This window comes from Rhinopithecus bieti, unplaced genomic scaffold (assembly GCF_001698545.2).
Source record: "Rhinopithecus bieti isolate Rb0 unplaced genomic scaffold, ASM169854v2 scaffold_39962, whole genome shotgun sequence".
Classification (NCBI taxonomy): domain Eukaryota; kingdom Metazoa; phylum Chordata; class Mammalia; order Primates; family Cercopithecidae; genus Rhinopithecus; species Rhinopithecus bieti.
Genome location: NW_016816432.1, coordinates 99,097 through 123,005, shown reverse-complemented (window position 1 = coordinate 123,005; position 23,909 = coordinate 99,097). Strand labels below are relative to the sequence as shown.

Below are 23,909 nucleotides of genomic sequence, written 5' to 3'. Positions count from 1 at the left end.
GCTTTCAAATGAGATTGACCCAGTCCTCTGTCCTTCACTTCCACATGAATGCTGAGTAGCCCAGGGTCACACTCATTGCACCCTCAAATCACTCAAGTCCAGCAGCCAAACTTAGGAGACCTGGGCTATGGGACTATCTCCCCAGTCCCGGGCTCACAAAACCCAGGTGGGGATAAAAGCTGAGAAAGTGAGTAGGTGGTTCAGGGGATTACTCTCTCCTACTCGTTCCTCTCACCTCAAACTCACCTTCTACTGCACAGAAACACTGAGGACCACCAACCAGTCCTAACCGTGTCTTGCCCCCTTGATCTTGCCATGTTCTGTTAGTGGAATGCAACCACACTTCAATGGTGTTAGACAAACTCAGAAAAAATATATATGTCAAACGATGTTCCATAAGAACTGCTCACAACCCTGTTCTGTTCATTATATGGGAAAACTGAATGAAAACAACAAAATAGTATCAGGTTTACAAAACTTCCCATGATAGATGGTCACACATGTTTTCAGGAGATATATGTATAAATAATTTGGATTACTTGATACCTTGAAAAGAGCTCTTGTGGAACTAGAATGACATCGATAAGTGACAAGTATAAAATGTAGTGTTCACTGACATTAGAAAACAAATCAACCCACGCATAGAAAAAAAACTTTGAAGATAATGATGTCAAACTTGTCTTAAGTGCAATGGAAAGCCAAAATTCCGATCCAGTAAGAGAATAGAAATCAACCTAACAAAGAGATGCAGCAAGAAGAATACTGAGACAGGAAAGAAAACATTTTTAAAAAATGAATTATTCATTCACTTTTCAGTAGATACAGAAAAAAAATGCAGAAGACCCTGAGAATATCACGGCAGTCTAACAGTTTGATACCTTTCACTTGTGGAAAAGCCTTCAGATCTGTTTTAATTGAAAGAGAAGGTGTGGTGACTTCATGACTACCATTAAGAAAATATAACTCGTTGGGAAACTGTTTCCGACTGGTACACACAAGAAACGAACAATGAGGAATATGCTTAGATGTGTTGGGAAAGAGATGGGTCTGTGGCATTGTCACAAAAGTACACAAATACTGAGAATGACTGCTGAACAAATGGTCCCCCTCAGTGGTGACCCTCAGGTAAGACCAAGGGGCCTTGTGTTTCAGCAAAGCCTGGGCAACTGTAATGCACGGCTCCTAAGATTCCATGACATTCCCACCTTCTAATTCTGTTATTGCAACTGCAGGCCATTACCTGGCACTATCTGCCTCACTCTTGTCAGAGTCTGAGCTACAGGCAGTGCCTTTGGCTCAAATGTCTGGCATCTTAGACCCTGTTTTTGTGGTTAAGGACTCTAAAGTGCTGTGGGGAGTGATCAAGATTTTCTCAGCGGTAAGATAACAATTCCAGTTATTGTCATCCCTCAGTCCTGATCAAACCTATTTGATTTCACCAGTTTTCAACCCATTATGTGTTTGAGTTTCTTCTCCCTAGTCCCTGGCTCTACCTCTTCTGGCACAAATGTCAGCGTGACTGTTTCTGCCAGCCTTTTGTCGAGTGAAAGGGCAGAGACGAACATCCTAGAAATCAACCAAGAATTGCGCTTACAGCTGGCAGAGAGCAAACAGCAGTTCTGAGACCTCAAAGAGAAATTTCTTATACCTCAAACTACTACCTACTCCCTGGCCAACCAGCTGAAGAAGTACAGTAAGTTCTATAGGTTCACTATATCAAAAATGATGAATGATTACCCATCTTCTCCCTGAGAGGTGAAATGCTCTCTTAATCAAAATTAATTTCATCCTTTCCATGCTTCTAGGAAAAAAGAAGAGGGTATTTTAACCTCATTTTCTTAAAGATGGAAAACAGAGGCACAAAGTGTTCAGCAGCTTTTCCATGTTTGTAATTTGGTGTGGGGTGGAACTAAAGTTAAAATACCAGTTATTGGTGTCTGACATAGGAACAGAACCACCTGTTTTTCTCAGCAAGAGGCTAAATTGTGTTTACGAGAATTCTCTCTGTACCATATAAGATCCTGCAGACAAATAGCATCTAATCTGTGGCTTTACGTATCTGGGACTAATGAATTTCCATTCAATTCAGGCTGTTGAGGCCTGATAGGCAAAGTTCCATGCTGAGAACCGTGGTGGAAACGTGGTGATAGCACACAGTACCAACTCCAAGTAGCTTAAAGAGCAGTCTGCACCTAATAGAAATTGTGGTATCCGTAAGTGACAGCATCAAGAGCAAGAAGTACCCTGGTGAGAGGAAAGTCCTGCTTCCTGGGGCACAGGCTGTTATTTCTCTTTTTTTTTTTTTTTTTTTTTTTTGAGATGGAGTTTTGTTTTTGTTGCCCAGATTGGAGTGCAATGGCCCAATCTCAACTCACCACAACCTCTGCCTCCCGGGTTCAAGCGATTCTCCTGCCTCAGCCTCCGAAGCAGCTGAGATTACAGGCATGCGCTATCATACCCAGTTAATTTTTGAATTTTTAGTAGAGATGGGGTTTCTCCATGTTGGTCAGGCTGCTCTCGAACTTCTGACATCAGGTGATCCACCCGCCTCGGCCTCCCAAAGTGCTTGGATTACAGGCGTGAGCCATGGCACCTGGCCCAGGCTCTTATTTCTAAAGAGGGAAAAAGAGAGCTCCCAAGACTTTGTGGAGGTAGCAGTGTGTGAAGCAGGAACCTTGGGTCAGTTTCCTGGGCTCCATCCAAGTTGCTCGTCTTCTCTGTGCCTCAGTTTCCTCATCTGTTCATGGGTGTTATAATGATACCTACCTCGGTAAATTGCTGCAATGAATTACACCACCTATTGCTTGTAAACCTCCTGGAACAGTTGTTGGCACAGAGTAAACACTATTAGTTCTTCATTCTACTGTTTCTAACTTAACAGAAATTTGATTAGTATTTGGGCATGCTTCCTTCATGGCCTTATGGTCTTATGCCTCATATTTTATGCAATTATATCCAGATATGATTTTTAAAATCTTGAACATATTGGTGCTTAAAATTCCCAGTTAAAAAAAAAAATCAATCCTGTGAACACAGAAAATCTGAGACAGGTCTCAGTTAATTTAGAAAGTTTATTTTGCCAAGGTTGAGGATGCACCCGGGACACAGCCTCAGGAAGACCTGACGGTGCCCAAGGTGGTCACGAGACGTCAATTAATGTATGTAAGAAGTACATTTGTTCAGTCTGGAAAGGCGGGACAACTTGAAGCAAAGGCAGGAAGACCCAAATTATATGATTTCTGAGCACTCTAAGTGTAAGCAGAAATTAACACCAGCTGGTTAAATGCTTATTTTAGTCGTTTAAAAGGAAATTGCAAGATACAATCCCAAACCAGTTTCTTACCTAGTGATTGGTCTCAGGCTGTATACTGCTCTCCAGCATCCTAGAAGCAGGAAAAACAACTCATCTTCCCTGTTGGAAGAAGTGAGCTTGAACTTCATAAAGGAGTTACCTGCATTCCATTGTCATGGAAGCAGGAAAACTTGCCTTCCTGTTGACAGCAAGCAAAACTCCAGAAAAAAAAAGAGTTGTACAGTAAAATAAATTTAAGATCTCGACCAAATTTGGGTAGATCAAGGATTCTCTGGAGGGGGTGCTCTCAGGCCTCAGCAAATTGTCCTATTGGCTTGAGCCATAAAGTTAGTTCATGCTGGTACCAAGCACTGACACATTTGTCAAAGGTCAGGGGCATCTCTACTCAGAATCCCCCAGTGGTAGTTACCAAAATGTGAACCCAACAAATCTGAGACAGGTTTCAGTTAATTTGGAAGGTTTATTTTCCCAAGGTTAAGGATGCGCCAGGACATAGCCTCAGGAAGACCTGACAACATGTGCCCAAGGTGGTCGGGGCATAGCTTAGTTTCATACATTGGGAGACGTGAGACATGAATCAATATATGTAAGAGGTAAATTGGTTCTGTCTGGAAAGACAGGAAAACTTGAAGCAAAGGCAGGAAAACTCAAAGTGGAGAGGGAGCTACCAGGGAAGGGAGCTTCCAGGTCACAGATAGGTGACACACAAATGGTTACATTATTTTGAGTATGTGATTAGCCTTTCCAAAGGAGGCAAATCAGATATGTATCTATCTCAGTGAGCAGAGGAGTGACTGAATAGAATGGGAGGCAGGTTTGCCCTAAGCAGTTCCCAGCTTGAGTTTTCCTTAGTGATTTTGGGGGCCCAGGATATTTTCCTTTCGCAGTCTCATAGTCCTAGAAGCCTTCCTAGCTGTACAGAAAATCACTGCTTCATTCCCCAGTGCAGGAGAGGCTGCAAGGCTTGGGAAAGCGTCCCATGATTCAGAGTCAGACCTCAGGGGCTGTGAATTCTGACCTTGCCTCCTTCCAGGTGAATCATCTTGTCAAGTTGCTTCATGTGCCCCTGAGCTTCTTTTTTCCTATGTCTAAGTGGGGAGTATCAGATGCCAGAAAGTCGGGAGGCTGAAGAGTAAAGATGTGGAAATCCCTGCCTACAGCCTGGAACTGGGGACAGTTTTGTCCTTGGGATGGACCTGGCTCCTGCCCTGTAGGCAGTGACCACAGCAGCATATCCAGCCTTCCACTGAGGCAGGCGTGTCTGTCTTAGAATATGAAGAGTGCAAAGACCTGATAAAATCTATGCTGAGGGATGAACTGAAGTTCAAGGAGGAGAAGCTGGCAGAGAAGCTCAGGCAAGCGGAGGAGCTCAGCTGAGGGGGCCCGGTGGGGGCAGGCAGGTGGGCAGGTCTGTGAATCTCGGTACAGCAGCTCAGCGGGGAGAAGTAAGAGCTAAGCTGGGCCAGGGGAAGGGCAGGAATTGCCATGGCAGGCACATGTCACACAAATACTTATAAAACAGAGAACAATAATAGTAAGTTATGGGTTGCCTCGTTTTCTCTTTTTCAAACAAGTAATTGTTGAGGTGAAATTTGCATAACACAAAATTAACCAAAGGAAAGTGAACTACCCAGCAGCAGTTAGTATACTCAAAATGCTGTGCAATCACCACTGCATTTACTCTTAGTCAGAATGACCTCCTGACTGACTTGGGCTTCTCATTTGTTCAACCAATATTGCCTTCTCGACCTTGTCATTCTTTTCTTTTTTCATCTTTCCAGTTGTACCTGGCCACATTTCTGTGCACAGCTTTGTGTCCAGTCACTGAATACTGCACTATGTGTATTTTAACATGAAAATGTCCACAACCAAAATGAGAAATTGAAGGAAAATGCTTTTGGAACTCATTTGGTTACAGAAGAAAAAGATGAATGGAATGCTGAAAAATCTTCCTGGAGCTCTCTCTCTCTGTTGCAGAGGAGAAGACCTGTTTTTAAATTAAAAAAAAATATTTTCCTTTCCTTTGCCACAGGCATTTCCCTTAACATGTACTGACTTTCTGCATGGAGGGCTCCTTTGTTGCAATATTAGAATGGTTCACTTATCCCTTTCCACTGTTAAATTTTCTCTACTATTCCACCTTAGGCAACATAAAGTCTCTGTTCACGCTCAGACCTGAGAGCTGGCCCAGTTACAGGACATGTTACAGGAAGGGAGAGATGCCTTCCTCTCACTGAATCAGCATCTCAAGGTCCTTCTCACTCCTGATGATTCTGACAACTCCCAGGGGCAGGACCTCTGAGAGCAGGCTGGCAGAGCACCTTGTCCACAAGCTCAGCCCAGGTAAGGTGACCACAGGCCCTGATGACACAAAGGCCAGGCTTATGAGAGACTCTACACCTCCATACTTTCACAATGACAGTTATGTCGGCAGTGTTTCTTTCCATTAAACATATACGGCCATGACATGACCAGGACTTCCTGGGTAGGAACAGAGGTAAGAAGTCCATGGGGTTAGAGGTCACAGTATTGCAAATGTCTCCTCCTCCTTGATAGTCATGTCTTTGGAGCAAGAGGTCATACCCATTCAGTTTTAAAGGACAGGAAGGAGGCTATGACAGAAGGCAAGTTGTTAGAGTAAAAAGAGTCCAGGACTAAGAATGAAGGTTCCCAGGCTGTATCTTCAGCAATGTCCTTAGTAACTGTGGGTGAGTGATTGATTTATCCTTTCTGGATTTCTTTGTCTAAACCTGCAAAGGGGTCAAATTGTCTCTTCAATGGTAGATACAGCATTCAAGTATGGGAACAATTATGATTACCTTTCAAAATGAGATGAAGCCCCTCACCGTGTGGTGTTGCAGAAGGCACTTGATGTGGGGGCATTTGGTGGTAGGAAGTGCTTCAGACTGGAGCACTGCCCATGGAGAGAATGTCCCTGAATAACACAGCAGAAGCCAACTTGGAGGGCTTGTGAGTCTCCCAATGCATGAAGAAAGGTGGGATAAGGTTGTTTGTTCTCCCCTAAGAGAAAGAAATAGATTCTAAATGTGAGAGCTGTGACAGGACACCGAGCCTGTGCCTGGGAATCAGATCTGTGGCAGGATGGGGGAGACAGCTGCCAAAGTCCAGAAAGATGCTGGACAAGCCTCCAGTGATATGTGGAGCAAAACATCTTTTCAATATTTGGCCACAGCTTGATGGTGACCCTCCAGATCAGAAATGCATTGCCTGATGGATCAGGAAACCATGCCAGGGCATTTTATTAAAGATAAAACATGAGAGCTTTCAGTTCAATGCTGACCCATGCATAGATGTTCATGTCTCTGTGCACATAGGGCTCACTGTGCTTGCAGAGTGTGAAGTGAGGAATATCTAAATGGAAACTTCTGTATTTGTTTGCAGAGAATGATGAAGGTGATAGTGGAAATGATAAAGATGAGGAGATTCATAAAGTACAAGAGTCACCAGTCCCCAGCTTACACTGAACAATCAGGAGCGGGTAGTGGGTGGATAACCCATGGAAAAGGTCTTAGAATATGAAGGAGTTGAAGGTAGTCACAGATTTCAGATGCAGGATAAAGAAAGCTGCAGAGTGCACTGATTTCATATGCTCACCCAACAAGGAAATAGGCCTGGTCCATTGTCTTCATGGGCCTTGTAAGCATGACCCTGGATGAAGTCACCAGCCCTAGGGACTTCCTGCACTCACAGAGGAGAACTGTTCTCTCCTATAATGAAAACCAGGAGGAGATGCAAAGCTGCTTTCTACATGATTGTCTTCAGGTTCTTGTTAAGAAAGGTAAATAGTAAAGAGGTGGGCCAGGCACGGTGGCTCACACCTGTAATCCCAGCACTTTGGGAGGCCAAGGTGGGTGGATCACCTGAGGTCAGCAGTTTGAGACCAGCCTGGCCAACATGGCAAAATCTCATCTCTACTAAAATACAAAATTAGCCAGGTGTGGTGGGGGACACCTGTATTCCCAGCTACATGGGAGGCTGAGGCAGGAGAATCGCTTGAATCCAGGAGGCGGGGGTTGCGGTGAGCCGAGATCATGCCACTGCACACCAGCCTGGGTGACAGAGTGAGAATGTGTCTCAAAAAAATAGTAAAGAGGTAAAAAGCAGAGGAATTATTTAGGAAATTTCTAGAAACTGTAAACATCAAGAGAAGTACCTAGAAAAAAATTGTACATTTCACAATATTATTTTTTAAAAAAGACCCAGAAGGGCCTACAGTGGCTCAAGAGCCTGTATTCCTTTGGTCACAGTATTTAAATGCAACCCAGTTTTGGCACACAGTGTAGCAGCTGTATGGTTCTTCATGTGTGTATCTCTGTGTGTGTCATGCCTGCACACACAGCGATAGCTGAGCCTCCGTGCTCCTCAGCTCCTATCTTCCCAGTGCAATGAACACCAACTGCTCCCTTCCTCTTTGGCTCCCATGGCATCCACAATCTCTTGCAGAGAAAGGAGGAGTGCCTGTTCCCTCTTACAGGGAGCCACCTGTTTGCTTTTTGGGACAATTCTCTTATACCTCTGTCAAAACTGGCTAAGACTCCCTGGGTCCAATTGAGGGTCCAATCTCTCTGTGTTTAATCTTTTGTCATCTCCCCGCTGGCTCATCAGGGAGGTGCTGAAGGCTGAAGAAAAGGAAGTCCCTGAGGACTCACTGGAGGAATGTGCCGTCACTTGTTCAAATAGCCACAGCCCTTCTGACTCCAACCAGCCACACAGGAACACCAAAATCACATTTGAGGAAGACAAAGTCAACTCTGCACTGGTGGTAGACAGTGAATCCTCTCATGATGAATGGGAGGATGCTCTACACATTCTCCCAGGTAGACTCTATATTCTCTGCCCCTCATACCTCTGTCTAGGCTGAGGAAGATCAACTCTGAAAAAGAGCTCTATACAAACAAATTGGTTTGAATCAGAAATTAGGATGGGGTACTAAACACAGATGTCAGGTGGTTTAGGGAGTTTTCCTCTCCTTCTCAGCCCTGTCTCCCTGTCCCCAGTGTCATGGACCCCAGGCAATTGGGACAAACTCATAGTCACCTTTGTCCAGGAGGTATACAGGAGGTATCTATCAAGCCTTCTAGCTTGGATCCAATATCTCTCATCATCTGTCATTATGTCATCTGTCCCTGAACAAAGTCCATGGAGTTTTTATGCCTTTTTAAGGAAACTGGCAGCCTTGCCTTTGTATTTGGAGATATTGTTCCCCCAGTTTTACTGCTCTCAGCTTCAGTCTTGATCTCCTTTAAATCTGCTTGCGGCCGGGCGCCGTGGCTCAAGCCTGTAATCCCAGCACTTTGGGAGGCCGAGACGGGTGGATCACGAGGTCAGGAGATCGAGACCATCCTGGCTAACACGGTGAAACCCCATCTCTACTAAAAAATACAAAAAAAAAAAAACTAGCCGGGCGAGATGGCGGGCGCCTGTAGTCCCAGCTACTCGGGAGGCTGAGGCAGGAGAATGGCGTCAACCCGGGAGGCGGAGCTTGCAGTGAGCTGAGATCCGGCCACTGCACTCCAGCCTGGGCGACAGAGCGAGACTCCGTCTCAAAAAAAAAAAGAAAAAAAAAATCAGCTTGCTTAGCTGCACAGTCACCTTGAAACCAGGATGGAAACATTTATTCTTTACCTTGCTGATATGTCTCCATAGAGCAAGGCTGGGCCTGAGTTCTCCACCCCATCATGGCCAATGTTTCTTTGTAGCACCACAGATTTTTTTTTTTTTTTTGAGACAGAGTCTCACTCTGTCACCCAGGCTGGAGTTCAGCGGCAGTCTCGGCTCACTGCAACCTCTGCCTCCTGGGTTCAAGCGATTTTCCTGCCTCAGCCTCCTGAGTAGCTGGGACCAGAAGTGCACACCACCGTGCCTGGCTAATTTTTATATTTTTAGTAGAGACAAGGTTTCACCATGTTGGCCAGGCTGGTCTCGAACTCCTGGCCTCAAGTGATCCATCCACCTTGGCCTCCCAAATCGCAGATTATTTTTTAAGACAGAGTTGTTAGAATTCATCCATCAGTCCAGTCTCATATATAGATGCCTTTAAACATTCAACGACCATGTTATCTGGTGAGATAAGTCAGTATTGCAGCAACACTCTGAGAAAGTAGCTTGACCAATTTTTGGAGATTTTTTTGGGAAAAAAATTTGTTTAACTTGCATAGACTCAGGCAGGGAATATGGCATTATGGTCTACCCATAGAGGGAGATTTTGGCCTGTGGGTCTGGAAAGGAGGCTCATCTACTTCACACCAGACTTAATCTAGGGCACCCTAGAACATTCCTGTCAGAATCCATATTCTTGCCCTGAGAATATTTATGTCCTTGTGCTATGACTGGACACTGATTTGGTCATATGTGAAGTGTGATTTGCTTAATGTGACCTGCTCCTCTGAATTTATTTACAGAAAATCAAAGTGATCATGAGGAAGAGGAAGAAGGGCCAGTGTCTCCCAGGTAATGCTGTGGAATTGTGGGCTGTTACTTCAATAGTGACACTTGGAGACTGCTGATCCAGGGAAAACGACGAAGTGATGAATAGAACTATTTCTTCCATTCACCCAGCTACAAATTGTCCTTATTAACACTGTTGTGGGCTATTCATGGCACTTGTATTGGCTTTAATTTTGTAGTCCTCTCAAGATAGGAACCTGCAATCAGATGAGCCAGGTGAACTAGCCAAACAGGGATTTCTTGGTGTCGCCTGTTCTCTCCCACGTGTTTAAATCCAGGGAGAGATGCATATATGCTTTCTGCCCATTTGTTGTTAGTATGTTTGCTAGTATTTGTGCAAGAAAAGAAATTCAGAAAAAAAACATATTATATCAAAATATTGGAAAAAAGAGGCCCTTAATACACAAGCTGTATGTCTGCACTGCCTCAAGAGCTCTGTTCACTTGAATGACGCATGTAAAATTCAACATAATTTATGCAAAGTAGATGAAGCCCTGTGTCAGTTCTCTGTGCTGCAAGTCATGATGGTAGTTTACAGGGAGAGTCTGGGTGCTCTGCAGTGGCTCATTGTGGCAAATGCACTAAGCATGACCTGCATGTTTTTGATCTCTCCCCAAGACAGTCACTTTCCATCCTGCATTTAGAAGGATAGCTTTTTTTCTCTTGAAGGAAAAATGCCTTTACTTTTGTGACCAATCGATTCTGTTTCCCATTGGATCAGTTGAAAGGCTTTGTTGTCTAATCTTTGTTGGTTTAATCTTCTGTCATCCCTGTCCTGCCTGGCTCATCAGGAATCTGCAGGAGTCTGAAGAGGAGGAAGCCCCCCAGGAGTCCTGGAATGAAGGTTATTTGACTCTCTCAATTCCTCCTGACATGTCTGCCTCGTACCAGTCTTACAGGAGCACCTTTCCCTCATTAGAGGAACAGCAAGTCAACTTGGCTCTTGACATAGGCAGTGAGTACTCCATTGTGAAGGTGATAAAGCTCCAGTTCATGTCCCAGGTGGACCCCATAATCTTTGGGCCTTGCTCCCCTGATTGTGCTGAGAGTTGCCATCACTGTGGGCTGAACCTACATATCAATGTAGATTTCAATCACTCTGGAGTTGAGTCTGAAGCACAGGCATGGGGTGGGTCAGTGAGCTTTGCTCTTTTCCTAGTCTCAGGCCATACCCATGGCACCCTGGACTGACTGTCAGGACATTGAACTCAAGGCAGGTGTGGCAAACTCACACCAAGCTGTGCAGCACATGCCCAGTAGTTGTCTGTCAGATCAGCTCATCTGAATTAAATGTCTCTTGCCAGCTACAAAGTTCCTTATGAGTTTTGTTCCCAAAGCATGTCTGTGCGGTTCTCTACCTGCCCAAGACCGGTGTCACCCTTGTCTACCTCTCAGTGGAAGATGTGACCCAGGTTTCACTGAATTTATCCCCATTTTCTGTGTCTTCTAAGTTGCTTGTTTTAGCTCATCTGTCCGTCTTCTTGCTGGTATGTTTTCTACATAAACAGCCGACTTTTCACTCACAAAAGCCATAATAGCTGACGCTTCTGTGTAGAACCAAGACTAATTTTGACTCAACAGCTGGTACATTGCACCCCTTCATCAAATCTCAGTGTCCACAATCTTGCAAACTATCAAATTCTGGGTATTTGATGAGAGAAAGCTTGATATTGAAGTATCTCTCCTACGAGGTGTTACAACTATTTGCCTACAACCTATTGGGGGGCAAAATTGCTCATTTGTGTACACACTGCCGAGAGCGATAACGTTCCAAAACAGGGGAATTTTGCCCAAGGCTCATGAAAGGAACCAAGTCAGTTCTCTCAAGACTTGACCTCAGGCCTCCTGGTATATTTCTCTCAAAGTCTCCTGTTCTCACACTGAGAAGACTGATGTCCCTGTGTTGGGATTGGACAGAGGATTGTTTCTGTGTGCAAGGAGGAACTGCTTAACGTAAGAGGCCCCATCTGAATTTATTTGCAGGACATCAGTGTGATCAAGTGAAAAAGGAGGATCGAGAGGCAATATGTCCCAGGTGAGTCTGAGAAATTGTGGACAGTTAATTTGGTGTTGACACCTGGAGACGCTAAGTCCAGGGAAAACAGAACATGCTGAAAATAATGATTTCATCTTGTCAACCAAGCCTGAATTACTCCTACTAATATTGCTGTTGCTTTTCATTGCAGCAAATGTTTAGGTTTCCATTTTTTCCTACCCTTATCATTTACTAACCTAGTGAATGTTGACCATACCTCAAAAGCTGTATTCTCATGGTGACTGCAGGGAAACTTGAGCACATTTTATGGAAAATTATTGAGCCCACTCTTTTCATGATCACTGTTCACTGTGTGTCCTGAGGGCACTAACTCAGAGTGTCCTTTAACTCCCTCATCAGTGTGTCACCTGGACAATTCACTAAACTCTCTTTGTCTGTCTCTCTTTCTCTCTCTCTCTGTATTTCTCTTTCATCATTTACTACCCAGTCGTGGTCTATTCCTACATAAAGGCAATAATTTGTTACCTCATTAATGGATCTATCTTTTTTCTTTTGTAACCACTTCCTTATGCTACCCATGAAATCTAGCTGGGGCTCTGCGGTGTCTGATTCAAAGCAAACACCCAAAATAATTTCTGGAAAAAAAAACTTCAGTATTCAGCCCTGTCTCATCAAATACTCAGCTTGTTCACAAAGGTGAGGATTTTAGACACTGAAATTACAATGAGGGAGAAAATCAACAAACCCTTGAGTCAAAAATAAGTATTTGGTTCTATAAAAAAACATTGGTTATTCATGGCATCAAAAAGTGACAAGGCTCAGTCCTGCTTCCAAAACCAAAACAAAAGGTAACAGACACATCAGTTAAAAAAGCAGACATTGAAGATACAAAGAATGGGGTTAGGTTAATTAAAACCAGGGTAACACCTTTGCATGAGCTGTACACAAAGATGACACTGACCTTGAGCAGGTATAGAAGCTCAGAGACTTGCCTACAAAATGAAATCCCTGAGGAACTTTGTAGCTACCCAGAGAGATGTGGTTCAAATTAGAATGTCTGACAGATCACTCCCGGCATGTGCTGCATAGTTGTGTGAACGTGTCACACCTAACTTGGGTCCAATGTTTTCAGACTGAGCACAGGTTGCCGCTGCATGGTCTGAGAATAGAAATAGAGCCATGCCCACTGATCCATCCTATGTCTGGGCTTCCAACTGGAACTAGAGTTTCACTCAAACCTACCTGTGCCTATAGGTCCTGCCTGTGGCAACATCTCTCAGCTCAGTAAGGGCTGCTCAGTGCAGGAATATGACCCCTATCTGGAAGACCAGGTGGAGCCTTATCACCTTCATAGTAAGGAACCTACTGTCCACGTAAAGAGCCAAGCCAACATGCTGTTCCTCCAATGAGTAAAAGGCACTTCTGTAGGGCTGGCATGAGTCAGGCAGTTCAAGATAACTGGAAGGAGTCGAATAACATCTATCCAGTGAGTCCTGCAAGACTTCAGGCTCTTCCCCTTCCAGCAGCTCCCTGCTGAGCCTGGAGAAGTAGGAAAAACTAAAGAGTCAGCCAGGGAAAATCAGACACCTCAGAGCTCCAGGTAGATTTCATGGGTAGCATAAGGAAGTAGTTATAAAAAGAAAAGGATAGATCCATTAATGAGGTAACAAATTATTGACTATATGTTGGGACAGAACAGGGCCAAATGGAAAAGGATGAAAGAGAAAGACAGACAGAGAGAGAGAGAGAGAGAAAGAGAGCTCAGTGCATTGTCCAGGTGACACACTGATGAGAGAGTAACAGGACACTTTGCGTTAATGCCCTCAGGACACACAGCATACAGTGATCATGAAAAGAATGCGCTCAATACTTTTCCATAAAATCTCAAGTTTCCATGCAGTCACTGCATACTCTTGACCGCAACAGCTCACCTGGAGAATTTTGTATAACAGACTTCATTCCTTAAGATAGGGCATCTTTCTTTTCAGACATTATGTTGAGCAGCACCCTTCTCATCACATATCCTGCACAGCAGCCTTCTCTCTTCTCTGGCCATCCACCTGTGCCGGCAGTTTTCCCCCATTATTTTGGAGGGCTGTTTCATGATTCCTGTGTTTGAAACCAGATTCTCTACTACCTCCTCTGAGGTGGCTTCCCTCCACTGAAGCAGTTAGCGTCCCTTCCTCCATGCATGGCCATGGCTTGCATCCTCTGTAGAGACCCGGTGGTTTCTTTTATGTGTGGGTTTGTGGTTTCAATCATGTGTCGTCTCAGTGCTATGTTCTCACGTAAACCAGCAACAACTAGTGTCCCTGATCAGGTGCTGGCCTAGCTGATGAGCGAAGCACTGTGGTTCTCATCCCCATGATCTCCGGCAAACCCTTCCTGTGAGCAAGTGCCCCTTGAGGTTGCAGTTTCATAGGGTGTGTAAGGAAAAAAAAAACAATTTTCTTCTCACTCATTCTGGTTTTTATACCATTATTCTGGGAATTTCATGTGGATTGTTAGTAGTTTTACCCATCAAAACTCTTGTAGGACGAGCAAGTAACTGTGTGATGTCCCCCATCTGAATATGTTGTAATGAGAGTAGTGACTGAAACTTTTGTCTTCCATTCTATTTTGGTCAGTAAGCACCTTTCCTGCTGGAACCATCCTCTTTCCTGTGTTTCATTTCTCCTTCAGTTTCAAAGAAGCAAAGGCTTTTGTAGGATCACAGCAATTCATAAAACGAAGTAAAATACACATTGCCCTTCCACCTGTTGTACACCTTGCCCTTGGCCAAGAAAGCTCTGTCCTTGCTATAATCCATACAGTGCTCAAGAGGCACTCCCAAATGGGCAGTGGCATCTCCATGTTAGAGCTGAGGATGCTGAGGCTCAGCAAGGTCCATTTGCTTGCCCAGGATGCCCCGACTAGTCACAGTGAGAACATGGGCCCCATGTCTGCCTGACTCCATGGTGCGGTTGCTGTCATTTCTCTGCAGTGGGATCTCTCAGAGACTGGGCTAGGATGGGTGCTCAAGATTTTTCCCTTTGTAGCAAATTTGTTGGAAATGATTTCAAGCTGGAACAGAAAATTTGCTGGTCTGGTACAAAGAACTCCTATGTTCCCTGATGCAGGTAACCCAGTGATAAACACCTTGGTGCACTTTGTGAGCAGAACCAGTGGTTCCTCCAGTCCCCCCAGGGGGACCTACAGCTCTAGAAGGTGCTTACCAGAAAATTTATCAGGGGGTGAAAGGTGCTGATCTGTTCCTACCTTGTAGCACTTGGGTGTCTGCTCTCAACATGGCAGTGTTAGAGCCCTTGTAAAGTTACTGGGCTTTGTCTCAGGAACACCCCAGTCAGGACCAGGCTGCCAGGATGAGGAAGGGAAATGCTCAGACACATGTCTCAGAAGTGAGATGCCTGTGATATGGGCCAGCTCTGCCAGGGCATCACGAAACATAGGCCAGGAGAGGCCACATTCATCCATGCAGACAGGCTGAGATGCATGAAAGCACTGTCTCAATTGCACCAGGAGGCATCCTGTGTGTGGGTTCTGATGATAACCTGTGAAGAGTCTGTACTATGCACAGCTGTGATCCCAGTCGTGGTGCCAGAATTGATGTGCTCCACCCATCCTCCCGCTTCAGGGAAAGTCACAGTAGAATCAGCGAGAATACAACCTAAATCATAACTTGATCACTTATTGAGGACTTTTCCCCACCCGCTCAACTAATAATATGTACAGTGTTTCAGAAGTTTGAGATGTTTTTTGTTTTCTTCTGAAAATGCAAAGAATATTAAAAGTATAAGCTTAAGAAGACTTAGTATTCTGAGAAAGAGAGATAAAAGGACCTAACAAAATTAAGTGTTTAGAATTAAAAACATTCCTAGACATTGATTCTAAATCACACATGCAGAGGACAAGAATGGGAAGCCTGGGTTTGACCAGCCTTCCCCAACCAGATTTGTCCTTTTGAGATGTTTCCCCATCTGCCCAATATGAACTACCATGAAGTCACATTGACTGTCCTAAGTGATGGTTAATGATCAGTAAACTGTACCCTGAGCAGCTAAGGAGGCCACATGAGGTGGAGCGAAGGGCTCAGGGACAAAGACCCAGAAGCTGGAAAGCACTCCATGCAGGGCTGCGCCAGGGAGGGGCCCGCCTGACTCCAGGGAAGAGTCTGTATGAGGAAGGGATGGGAGGTGATGCTGGATAGGAACATGGGGCAGAAGTTAGAAGGAGCACAAAGCCAGGGTAAGTGGGGAGAGTCATGCAGTGGGCAGTGGAGAGAGAGGTTTCAGAAGCAGAGCAGGAATGTGGAAAGAACAGGATTTCTTGGCAATAAAATTGCAGAGATAATTGCTAGTGTGGAGATGGCAGAAACAGAGATAGCAGTTGGGGGTGTGTATGAAGCCAGGCATCAGTGATGAGTCTGTGCTCTCAGGAAGATGAAAGACAACAGATAGATGAAAGACATTTTTAATAAAACTTAGAGAAATCTTGGTGAGAATGAGGATGTGCAGAGGGGAGGAGAGAGAGGAGCCCTGCAGGAACGTGGATCAGGCCTTGCGCGCCCCGTCCCTCTTCTGAGGCAGATCTGGACTGGCGTGAGGCCACTGGAAGTCTCTTCTTAGTCCACTTTCTGAGAGTGTGATTTCCTCTTCCTGTGGAAATAGCGATAATTTTTATGAGGGGTGCTGCCCGGACCCCACTGGAGGAGCGGGTAAGATGAGGACTGTGCTCGGTGTTTTCTCCCTACAGAACCACACATGCTGATCGGTAATACCTGTGGCCCCCAAGTGTCCGTGAGGGGACTGGTCCCTCTACAACATTGCTTATGGCTGCGGACACCCACTATATGGCAACAAGATATATATGTGTGGGTAAGTGGTAAAACCATTATAGGCAACGGAAATTCAAAATATTCCAGAACCCTAAAAAGTTCAACTCATGAAGTATTTGGTCTATTGCAGGGCGCCCCAAGCCCCCAGGGCTGTGGTCAGCTACCTGTCCTGGGCCTGTTAGGCACCAGGCCGCACAGCAGGATATGAGCAGCCGGCAAGCGAGCATTCCAGCCTGAGCCCCACCTCCTGTCAGATCAGCGGTGGCATTAGATTCTCATAGAAGCACAAACCCTATTGTGAACTGTGCGTGAACGGGATCTAGATTGTGTGCTCCTTATGAGAATGTAATTAATGTCTGATGATCTGAGGTGGAACAGTTTCATTCCGAAATGATCCTTCCCTCTTCTCACATCCCCCACCCCTGATAGAAGGAAAAGTTGTCTTCCATGAAACCAGCCCCTGGGGCAAAAAGTTTGGAGACTGCCGGTCTACAGTGTCCCAAAACACTTTTCTATGGTTCCTTCCCAAAGCCTGGAGGCTTTAAGTCCTCCTCTGTTCTTATACTCCTGTGTGTTGAGAAAAATAGCATTTCCTATGCTCTGAAGGCTCTCCAGAACATTCTTTCTAGGCTGCAGGATGGATATTAACAATAACAGAATAATCGGCATGGCCTTGTTAGCCAATCCAAAGCCCTCTAGGCTGAAGTGGGGGATTTTCACTTCAGTAACATCCAGCCTGGGTACCTTCCATCTCAGCATCCCCAGGCACAGACAGGAAGGTGACACATGATGTCTGTCTTTGTGGCCTGGGCCACTGGGTGGCTTACCTCAGAGGCGGAAATGCCAGAGATGGGTGTTCTGGGCATGATTAACAAAGGGAAAACTGAGAGCGTTCCTACTGAAGCTCCTTCTCCTTTCAGCTCCCACCCAGGCGGCCTGTCCTTATAGGCCTTGGAGTGGAGACTTGAGCCACCACCTGTCAGAAGTGCAGGCTTCACAGGCACAGCCGGAGCTGAGAACCCTGGTGCCCAATTGTCTGTGACTGCAGCTGGATCAAGGGTTTGACTGTGGCTATGGCTTAGCCAGGCGGGGCGTTTCCTCCACCACCTGCAGCTTCACAGTCAACGCTGATCCTGGGAAGCAATGGCCCTTCCAAGGTAGGGAAGGAAAGGGGACCAGGAAGCTCTAATCCGGGTGTTGGTGATCATGGTGCTGTGAGGGGAGGAGGCAATGTGGTCTCTTCTTGCTCCCTCAGAGTCAAGTAGAAATCCACAATGTTGCAGCCCAGTGAGGTGAGCAAGAGCCTGGGGTTTAGGATCAAATCTGCTCTCAAGTCCTGGGTTTAACCCTTACTCATTATTCACCGCGGCCAAGTCATTTGTGGTGTTGGCATTTACATCTCAGTTCTGTCATCTGAAAGACCTGAAAAATAATATCTACATTCAATCATTGCTGATAACATTAATTATGATAATTTCCAAAGGACTAATTCAGTTAAAATTGCTCAATAAATCTGTGAATAGATGTTATCTAATTCTGTTATCTTTCTGGTAAGTTAGCACTTAGGAAATGACTTGACATTCGTTGTTTCAACTGAGGAAGAGTAACTGTTAGGATCTCTACTTTCTAGGGACCCCCTTCCTGTGTTTTTTTAGACAGTCTCTTTTGCCAGTTTTCTTCCTCTCCGTCAGCATCCCTTTTAAAGTCAATTTTCCCCTATCGAGCACTTTCAGTAGCAACCTATTAGGCACATTCAGTAAAAGTGCAAATCCTGGGCCCACAAGTCAGTCTCCTGACATACCCAGCTTCTTGCTCTGTGTTTTTTTCCACCTTGTTTTGAAATAAAAGAATAAAAGGGCAACCTTCTCTTGGAAAGTGTACAAATCTGTCTCTTTTATGAAACTCCATTTAGTTCGTCATCTCCACTCACGTCCACAGCCATGTTCTCACTTTCTATCTCCCAGGGATCCACTTCTGCTCAGATTTCCTTAAAACCCTGGGTCATGTTCATCCTTACTCTCCGTCCCACTCAATATCTCCTCCTGGAGCCCCTGGGGCTGCCTGGTGCTCATCTGTCAGGTGATGCCCTCAGCTGAGGAATAAGGAGACCCACGTCCTCAAGAGGAAGGAGGGTCACGTGAGGTAATGAGCAACATCTGGGTCCGTGGAGAGGACACATGAAAGATGCTCATTGAGTGTCGGGGGATGCGTAGTCCCTGACACGTGCCCTGATAACTTTGAGTATTTAAACTGATTTCTTCCACTGATGTCTCTTTTGCTTCTCCATGGATTCCCAGTCAGGACTCACCCCGTTGGCTCCAACACTCTCACCTGCTGGCTTCCCCAGGAGTCCAGAGCACTAACCAGGCTCCAGGCAAGACGACAGAGTGAAAGCCGTTTGTTTCATTCTCCTTTACCTGGTGACTTCTCCCTGCTGTCTAACAGGGCATTTGTTTCTCACCATGTCTTCCCTCTCTCATTCATCTTATATTTCTGAATTTTTTTCCAATTTCAATGGACCAGATTATAGTGTTAGTGATTATAATGTTAATTCAACATCCTCCACATCCCTATGTAATACTTTCTTCCAATAGATTTTTATATATAAATATATGCATTTATGTCATTTGTCATGTACATTATGTATATTTGGCATGTATTTTTAATAAAATGTGTGTATATGCTGTATACATAGCTGTATGATCGTTTCATCAATATCCCATGTTTAGTCTTTCCAATTCTTTTCTCTCATATGTTCATTTAATGTTGATTTTGCTTGATTTTTAGAATCTCCTCCCTCCCAAAACACAGCCTGTATCCACTGTGACTTCCTTGCCTTTGCCTTGTCTACCTGGAAGCTACTTGTGTTTATTAATCCTGAGTTTCTTGAATATGTTTGTCAACTGGGATCACCTTTTCCTCCTGGCAATCTTGTCATTACTGGGTGATGCATGAAAAATCAACAATGCAGAAAATACCAAATGTCTTCCTTGACTTCCCTTTACCCTTTGGACTTTCTTATTCAAGGCCACTTTTCTTCTCTGATGATCTTCTTGGGTGGAAGAGAAAGTCACAATAAGATCATGGATGACAGTGAACCCTGTTAGGTGTGGTTTCATTTTCAGAGTTGGGTTTAGAGCCTTCCCTTGGAATGAAGAACCCTCCCCAGCTGGAAGGTGAGGCTCTTGAAGGCTCAGCTGACAACACACATGGGTATCAAGTCATTGGCTACATTCATGCCTCAAGTGTCCTAAAACCAAAGATGATCAAAAGAAAACTGCCATTCAGCAAGTGGAGACTGGCATGCAAATTCCCTGGCCTGCAAGCTTGGGGTACGAAGGTAATCACATCTATGGCTCTTAGCTGCACTCACTTCTTATTTCTGTCTATGATGACAGCTCATTTTCCCATTGCTTTTCTCTTCCCTATTTGTTCTCTCCAGCAGCTGCTGTCACATCTGTCTGGTCTTACCTCTGTGTCTCATGGGCTGCCACCCTGCCAAGACCTTCCATTCCCATCTGCTCTTTGCTCTCTGAACTCTGCTCTGTTCCCACTGCTACTGTCTTGGGAGTCCCTCTCACTTCAGAGTTTTGTTGGTCTAGATATTGAGAATATTGCTAAATGCCTTAAGGTGTAACCAGGTGTGGAATCAACTTCAGGGAATTAGAGAAAATAAGTTGGGCCATGGTTACAATCCCCACTCTCTGTTTGCTAACTCCATCCATGTAGACGCTCTTGTTTTTCTTTCTTTCCTGAGCCCCTTGGAAAGAATACTTATGATTTTATATATATATATATATATAGTTTGTTTGTTTGTTTTCAGTGCGGAAGGATAGACTGCACGCAGTGGTTATTGTTAGTTTCTACCGCGTTACATCCTGGATGGTATCCCAAGTGTTTTCCTTGTAGTTAGGAGGTTATGAAATAGAAAGTAACACACTGCTGTCCTTGCCGCCAGAGAAATTCTAAGGGTCAGCCATAGTGAGATTGTTTAACACAAGTTAACTAGCGCGAGGGCCCCAGAACTCTTTCCTTTCTACGTGGGGCTGCTTTTAGCAGAGATTGGTCCATGGTCTCCAGTCTCCTGGGTTCTCACGCTCTGTGAAAATCTTCGTGTTTTTCCGAGGCCTCTAGAGTCACCCTTCACACAGCCTCTGCTTCTAACTGCAGCACCCACAGGTGTTTATAGGATTTCTGTGCTGGCGGGGAATGTGTTCTCACCTCATAGAGCCAGGTAGAAACTCTACGCAGACGGGTGCTGTTCTTTGGGATGAAAGCAGGATCTTTGGGGCTCTGTGTCCATCTTCGGTTGTAGACATAACAAGCTTACTTTGTGGATGGGAACGGCTCTGAGCCCAGGTGCCCTTGCGCATATTCACAGAGGCCCGCAGGTCAGAACTGCAGTCTCACTTGTCAGCAGAATGCGCTGCGATCTACTCCAATTACCCGAACTACCCAGCAATAAAATGGGACACATTACAAAACATGAGATAGCATGGATAATCTCAAAAACCTCATGCCGAGTGATGAAAAGAGTGCATCCTGTGTGGCGCCATCAAGGTGAATTTCTAGAACAGGTAAAACTAACATATAGTGACAGAAACTACATCATATAGTGACAGAAACTACATCATTGATTGCTGGGGTCAGGGGGAGGGTGGGACTGACTGCAAAGCGCATGAAAGGACCTTTTAGAGTAATAGACGCGTCATCAACTTGAAATGGATGCGTTGTACCATAGTCAACTCACACCTTAATCAACTTAATTGTAAGAAGTAATAAGACAACCACTCCAGGTGTCGTTGCTGTTGCTGTTGCTGTTTGTGAGCCTGTGGCATGGCTCTGTGGGACTGGAACTTTAAAGACAGCCACAATGCTGAAAATGGTGATAATTAAAAGATGGCTGCCCTGGAGGCCAAAATCTGTCATCAAATTGAATATTATTTTGAAGACTTCAATTTGCCATGGGACAAGCTTTTAAAGGAACAGATAAAACTGGAAGAAGGCTGGGTATCTTTGGAGATAATGATAAAATTCAACAGGATGAACTGTCTAACAACAGACTTTAATGTAATTGTGGAAACACTGAGCAAATCTGAGGCAGAACTCATGGAAATCAGTGAAGATAAAACTCAAATCAGAAGGTCTCCAAGCAAACCCCTACCTGAAGTGACTGATGAGTACAAAAATGATGTGAAGAAACAGATCTGTTTATATTAAAGGCTTCCAAACTGATGCAACTCTCGATGACATAAAAGAATGGTTAGAAGATAAAGGTCAAGTACTAAATATTCAGATGAGAAGAACGTTGCATAAAACATTTAAGGGATCAACTTTTGTTGTGTGTGATAGCATTGAATCTACTAAGAAGTTTGTAGAGGCCCTTGGCCAGAAGTACAAAGACACAGGCCTGCTAATACTTTTCAAGGATAATTACTTTGCCTAAATAAATAAATAAATGAAGTAAGAAAACAAAATAAAGTGGAAGCTAAATTAAGAGCTAAACGAGAGCAAGAAGCAAATCAAAAGTTAGAAGAAGATGCTGAAATGAAATCTCTAGAAAAAATGATTGGATGCTTGCTGGAGTTTTCAGGTGATTTAGATGATCAGACCTGTAGAGAAGATTTACACATCCCTTTCTCAAATCATGGTGAAATAAAATGGATAGACTTCATCAGGGGAGCAAAAGAGGGAATAATTCTATTTAAAGAAAAAGCCAAGGAAGCATTGGGTAAAGCCAAAGATGCAAATAATGGTAACCTACAATTATGGAATAAAGAAGTGACTTGGGAAGTACTAGAAGGGGAGGTGGAAAAAGAAGCACTGAAGAAAATAACAGAAGACCAACAAGAATCCCTAAACATATGGAAGTCAAAAGGTTGCAGATTTAAAGGAAAAGGAAAGGATAATAAAGCTGCCTATCCTGGGTCTGGTAAAGAAAAAGTACAGTTTCAGGGCAAGAAAATGAAATTTGGTAATGATGAACATGATGAAAATGGTGCAACTGGACCTGTGAAAAGAGCAAGAGAAGTAACAGGCAAACAAGAACCTACATCCAAACAACAGAAAAGAGAAAATGGTGCTGAAGACCGGTAGTTTAGTAAACTAATCTTTTATTCATTTTAAATAGGTTTTAAACTACTTTTGTTTATGGGGGCTTTTAAAAGGAAAACCGAATTAGGTTCACTTCAATGTCCACCTGTGAGAAAGGAAAAGTTTTTTTGTTGTTTAACTTGTCTTTTTTGTTATCCAAATGAGAATTATTTTGAATGTATAGTTCTGTTTGTGTTATTTCAGATGATTCAAATATCAGAAGGAAGATTCTTCCACTAAATTGCCTTTGTGATATGAGAATATGTTAGTACAAACTAATAAAACATATACTATACGAAAAGAGGAAAAAAAACTCCAAATCTTAATGTCTTCTACTTAATTTAGTGTATGTTTAGCCTTAGAAAAGTGTCTATCTGTGATTGAGAGTTCAGGTTTTCCTTGATTTCTGTTTCTGTCTCTGTGTCTTCAGTTAAATTCATGCACTATTAAATGGAATATTTGTAAAATAGAGTCTAAGCTCAATTTTATAAAAGTATATATAGTTACATATTATTTATATAAATTACATATAAGCATATATACTTTTATAAATATATAATATATATGACAGACTAGCAAGAGAAGAGCATATGTATTTATTTAATGTAAGTTTTACATGACAAGAGTGCCTTCAAAGGAAATGAAGACCTGTGGAAGCAGCTAAATCTCAGTTGTTGTTTTTTTTTTTAACAGTATGTTTTATGAAGAGTGGATACTCATGGAGAAGTATGATAAGACAAAAAAAGTATGACCTAACAGTAAGAAACTGGGGAAAACGTAGCCAGGCCTCTGTGTTCAGGCTCTTCTCTGTGTCCCTGTGTCTTCAGACTAAAGGATGCACCTTTCCTGTGGGTACAGAGAGGGCACCTCTCACATGAGAGTGTTATGATCGGCTTCAGGGAATAAAGGCAGGGGGAGGGTGACAGTCACCTTCCTGCTTCTGTTGTTTTCTCAAATTCCTTTAGCATAAATATTTCCTCAAATTCCTTTAGCATAAAAAATTCAATACCCCATGTATGTAAGAGTGCCATAAATGCTCAATAATTGTCTTCTGTTATTATTTTCATCAGTAACATCATCTGAATCATCAGTATTGTCTGTTTTAACAATGAAAATGCATAAGGTAACATACCTTACCTTATTTAAAGTTCAGAACAACCAAGGAAAGGAGTAACGTAGCGGACATGAGAAGTTCCGTGGCACAA

At 43.9% G+C, this 23,909-nt stretch overlaps 1 protein-coding gene and 1 pseudogene across 1 annotated transcript; both read left to right on the top strand.

Annotated features, from left to right (window-relative positions):
- The first annotated feature begins 1,455 nt into the window (after positions 1-1,455).
- On the top strand, positions 1,456-20,580 carry LOC108517081 (neuroblastoma breakpoint family member 4). Its single transcript, XM_083287432.1, is given in 12 exon segments — positions 1,456-1,693; positions 4,584-4,713; positions 5,459-5,617; positions 5,619-5,656; positions 6,716-6,785; positions 7,937-8,151; positions 9,736-9,780; positions 9,783-9,807; positions 10,573-10,736; positions 17,532-17,768; positions 19,737-19,951; positions 20,521-20,580. Coding segments are annotated over 12 exon segments (1,596 nt in total).
- Positions 20,581-21,447: 867 nt separating this feature from the next.
- Positions 21,448-22,707, top strand: LOC108517080 (lupus La protein pseudogene; annotated as a pseudogene).
- The last annotated feature ends 1,202 nt before the right edge of the window (positions 22,708-23,909 follow it).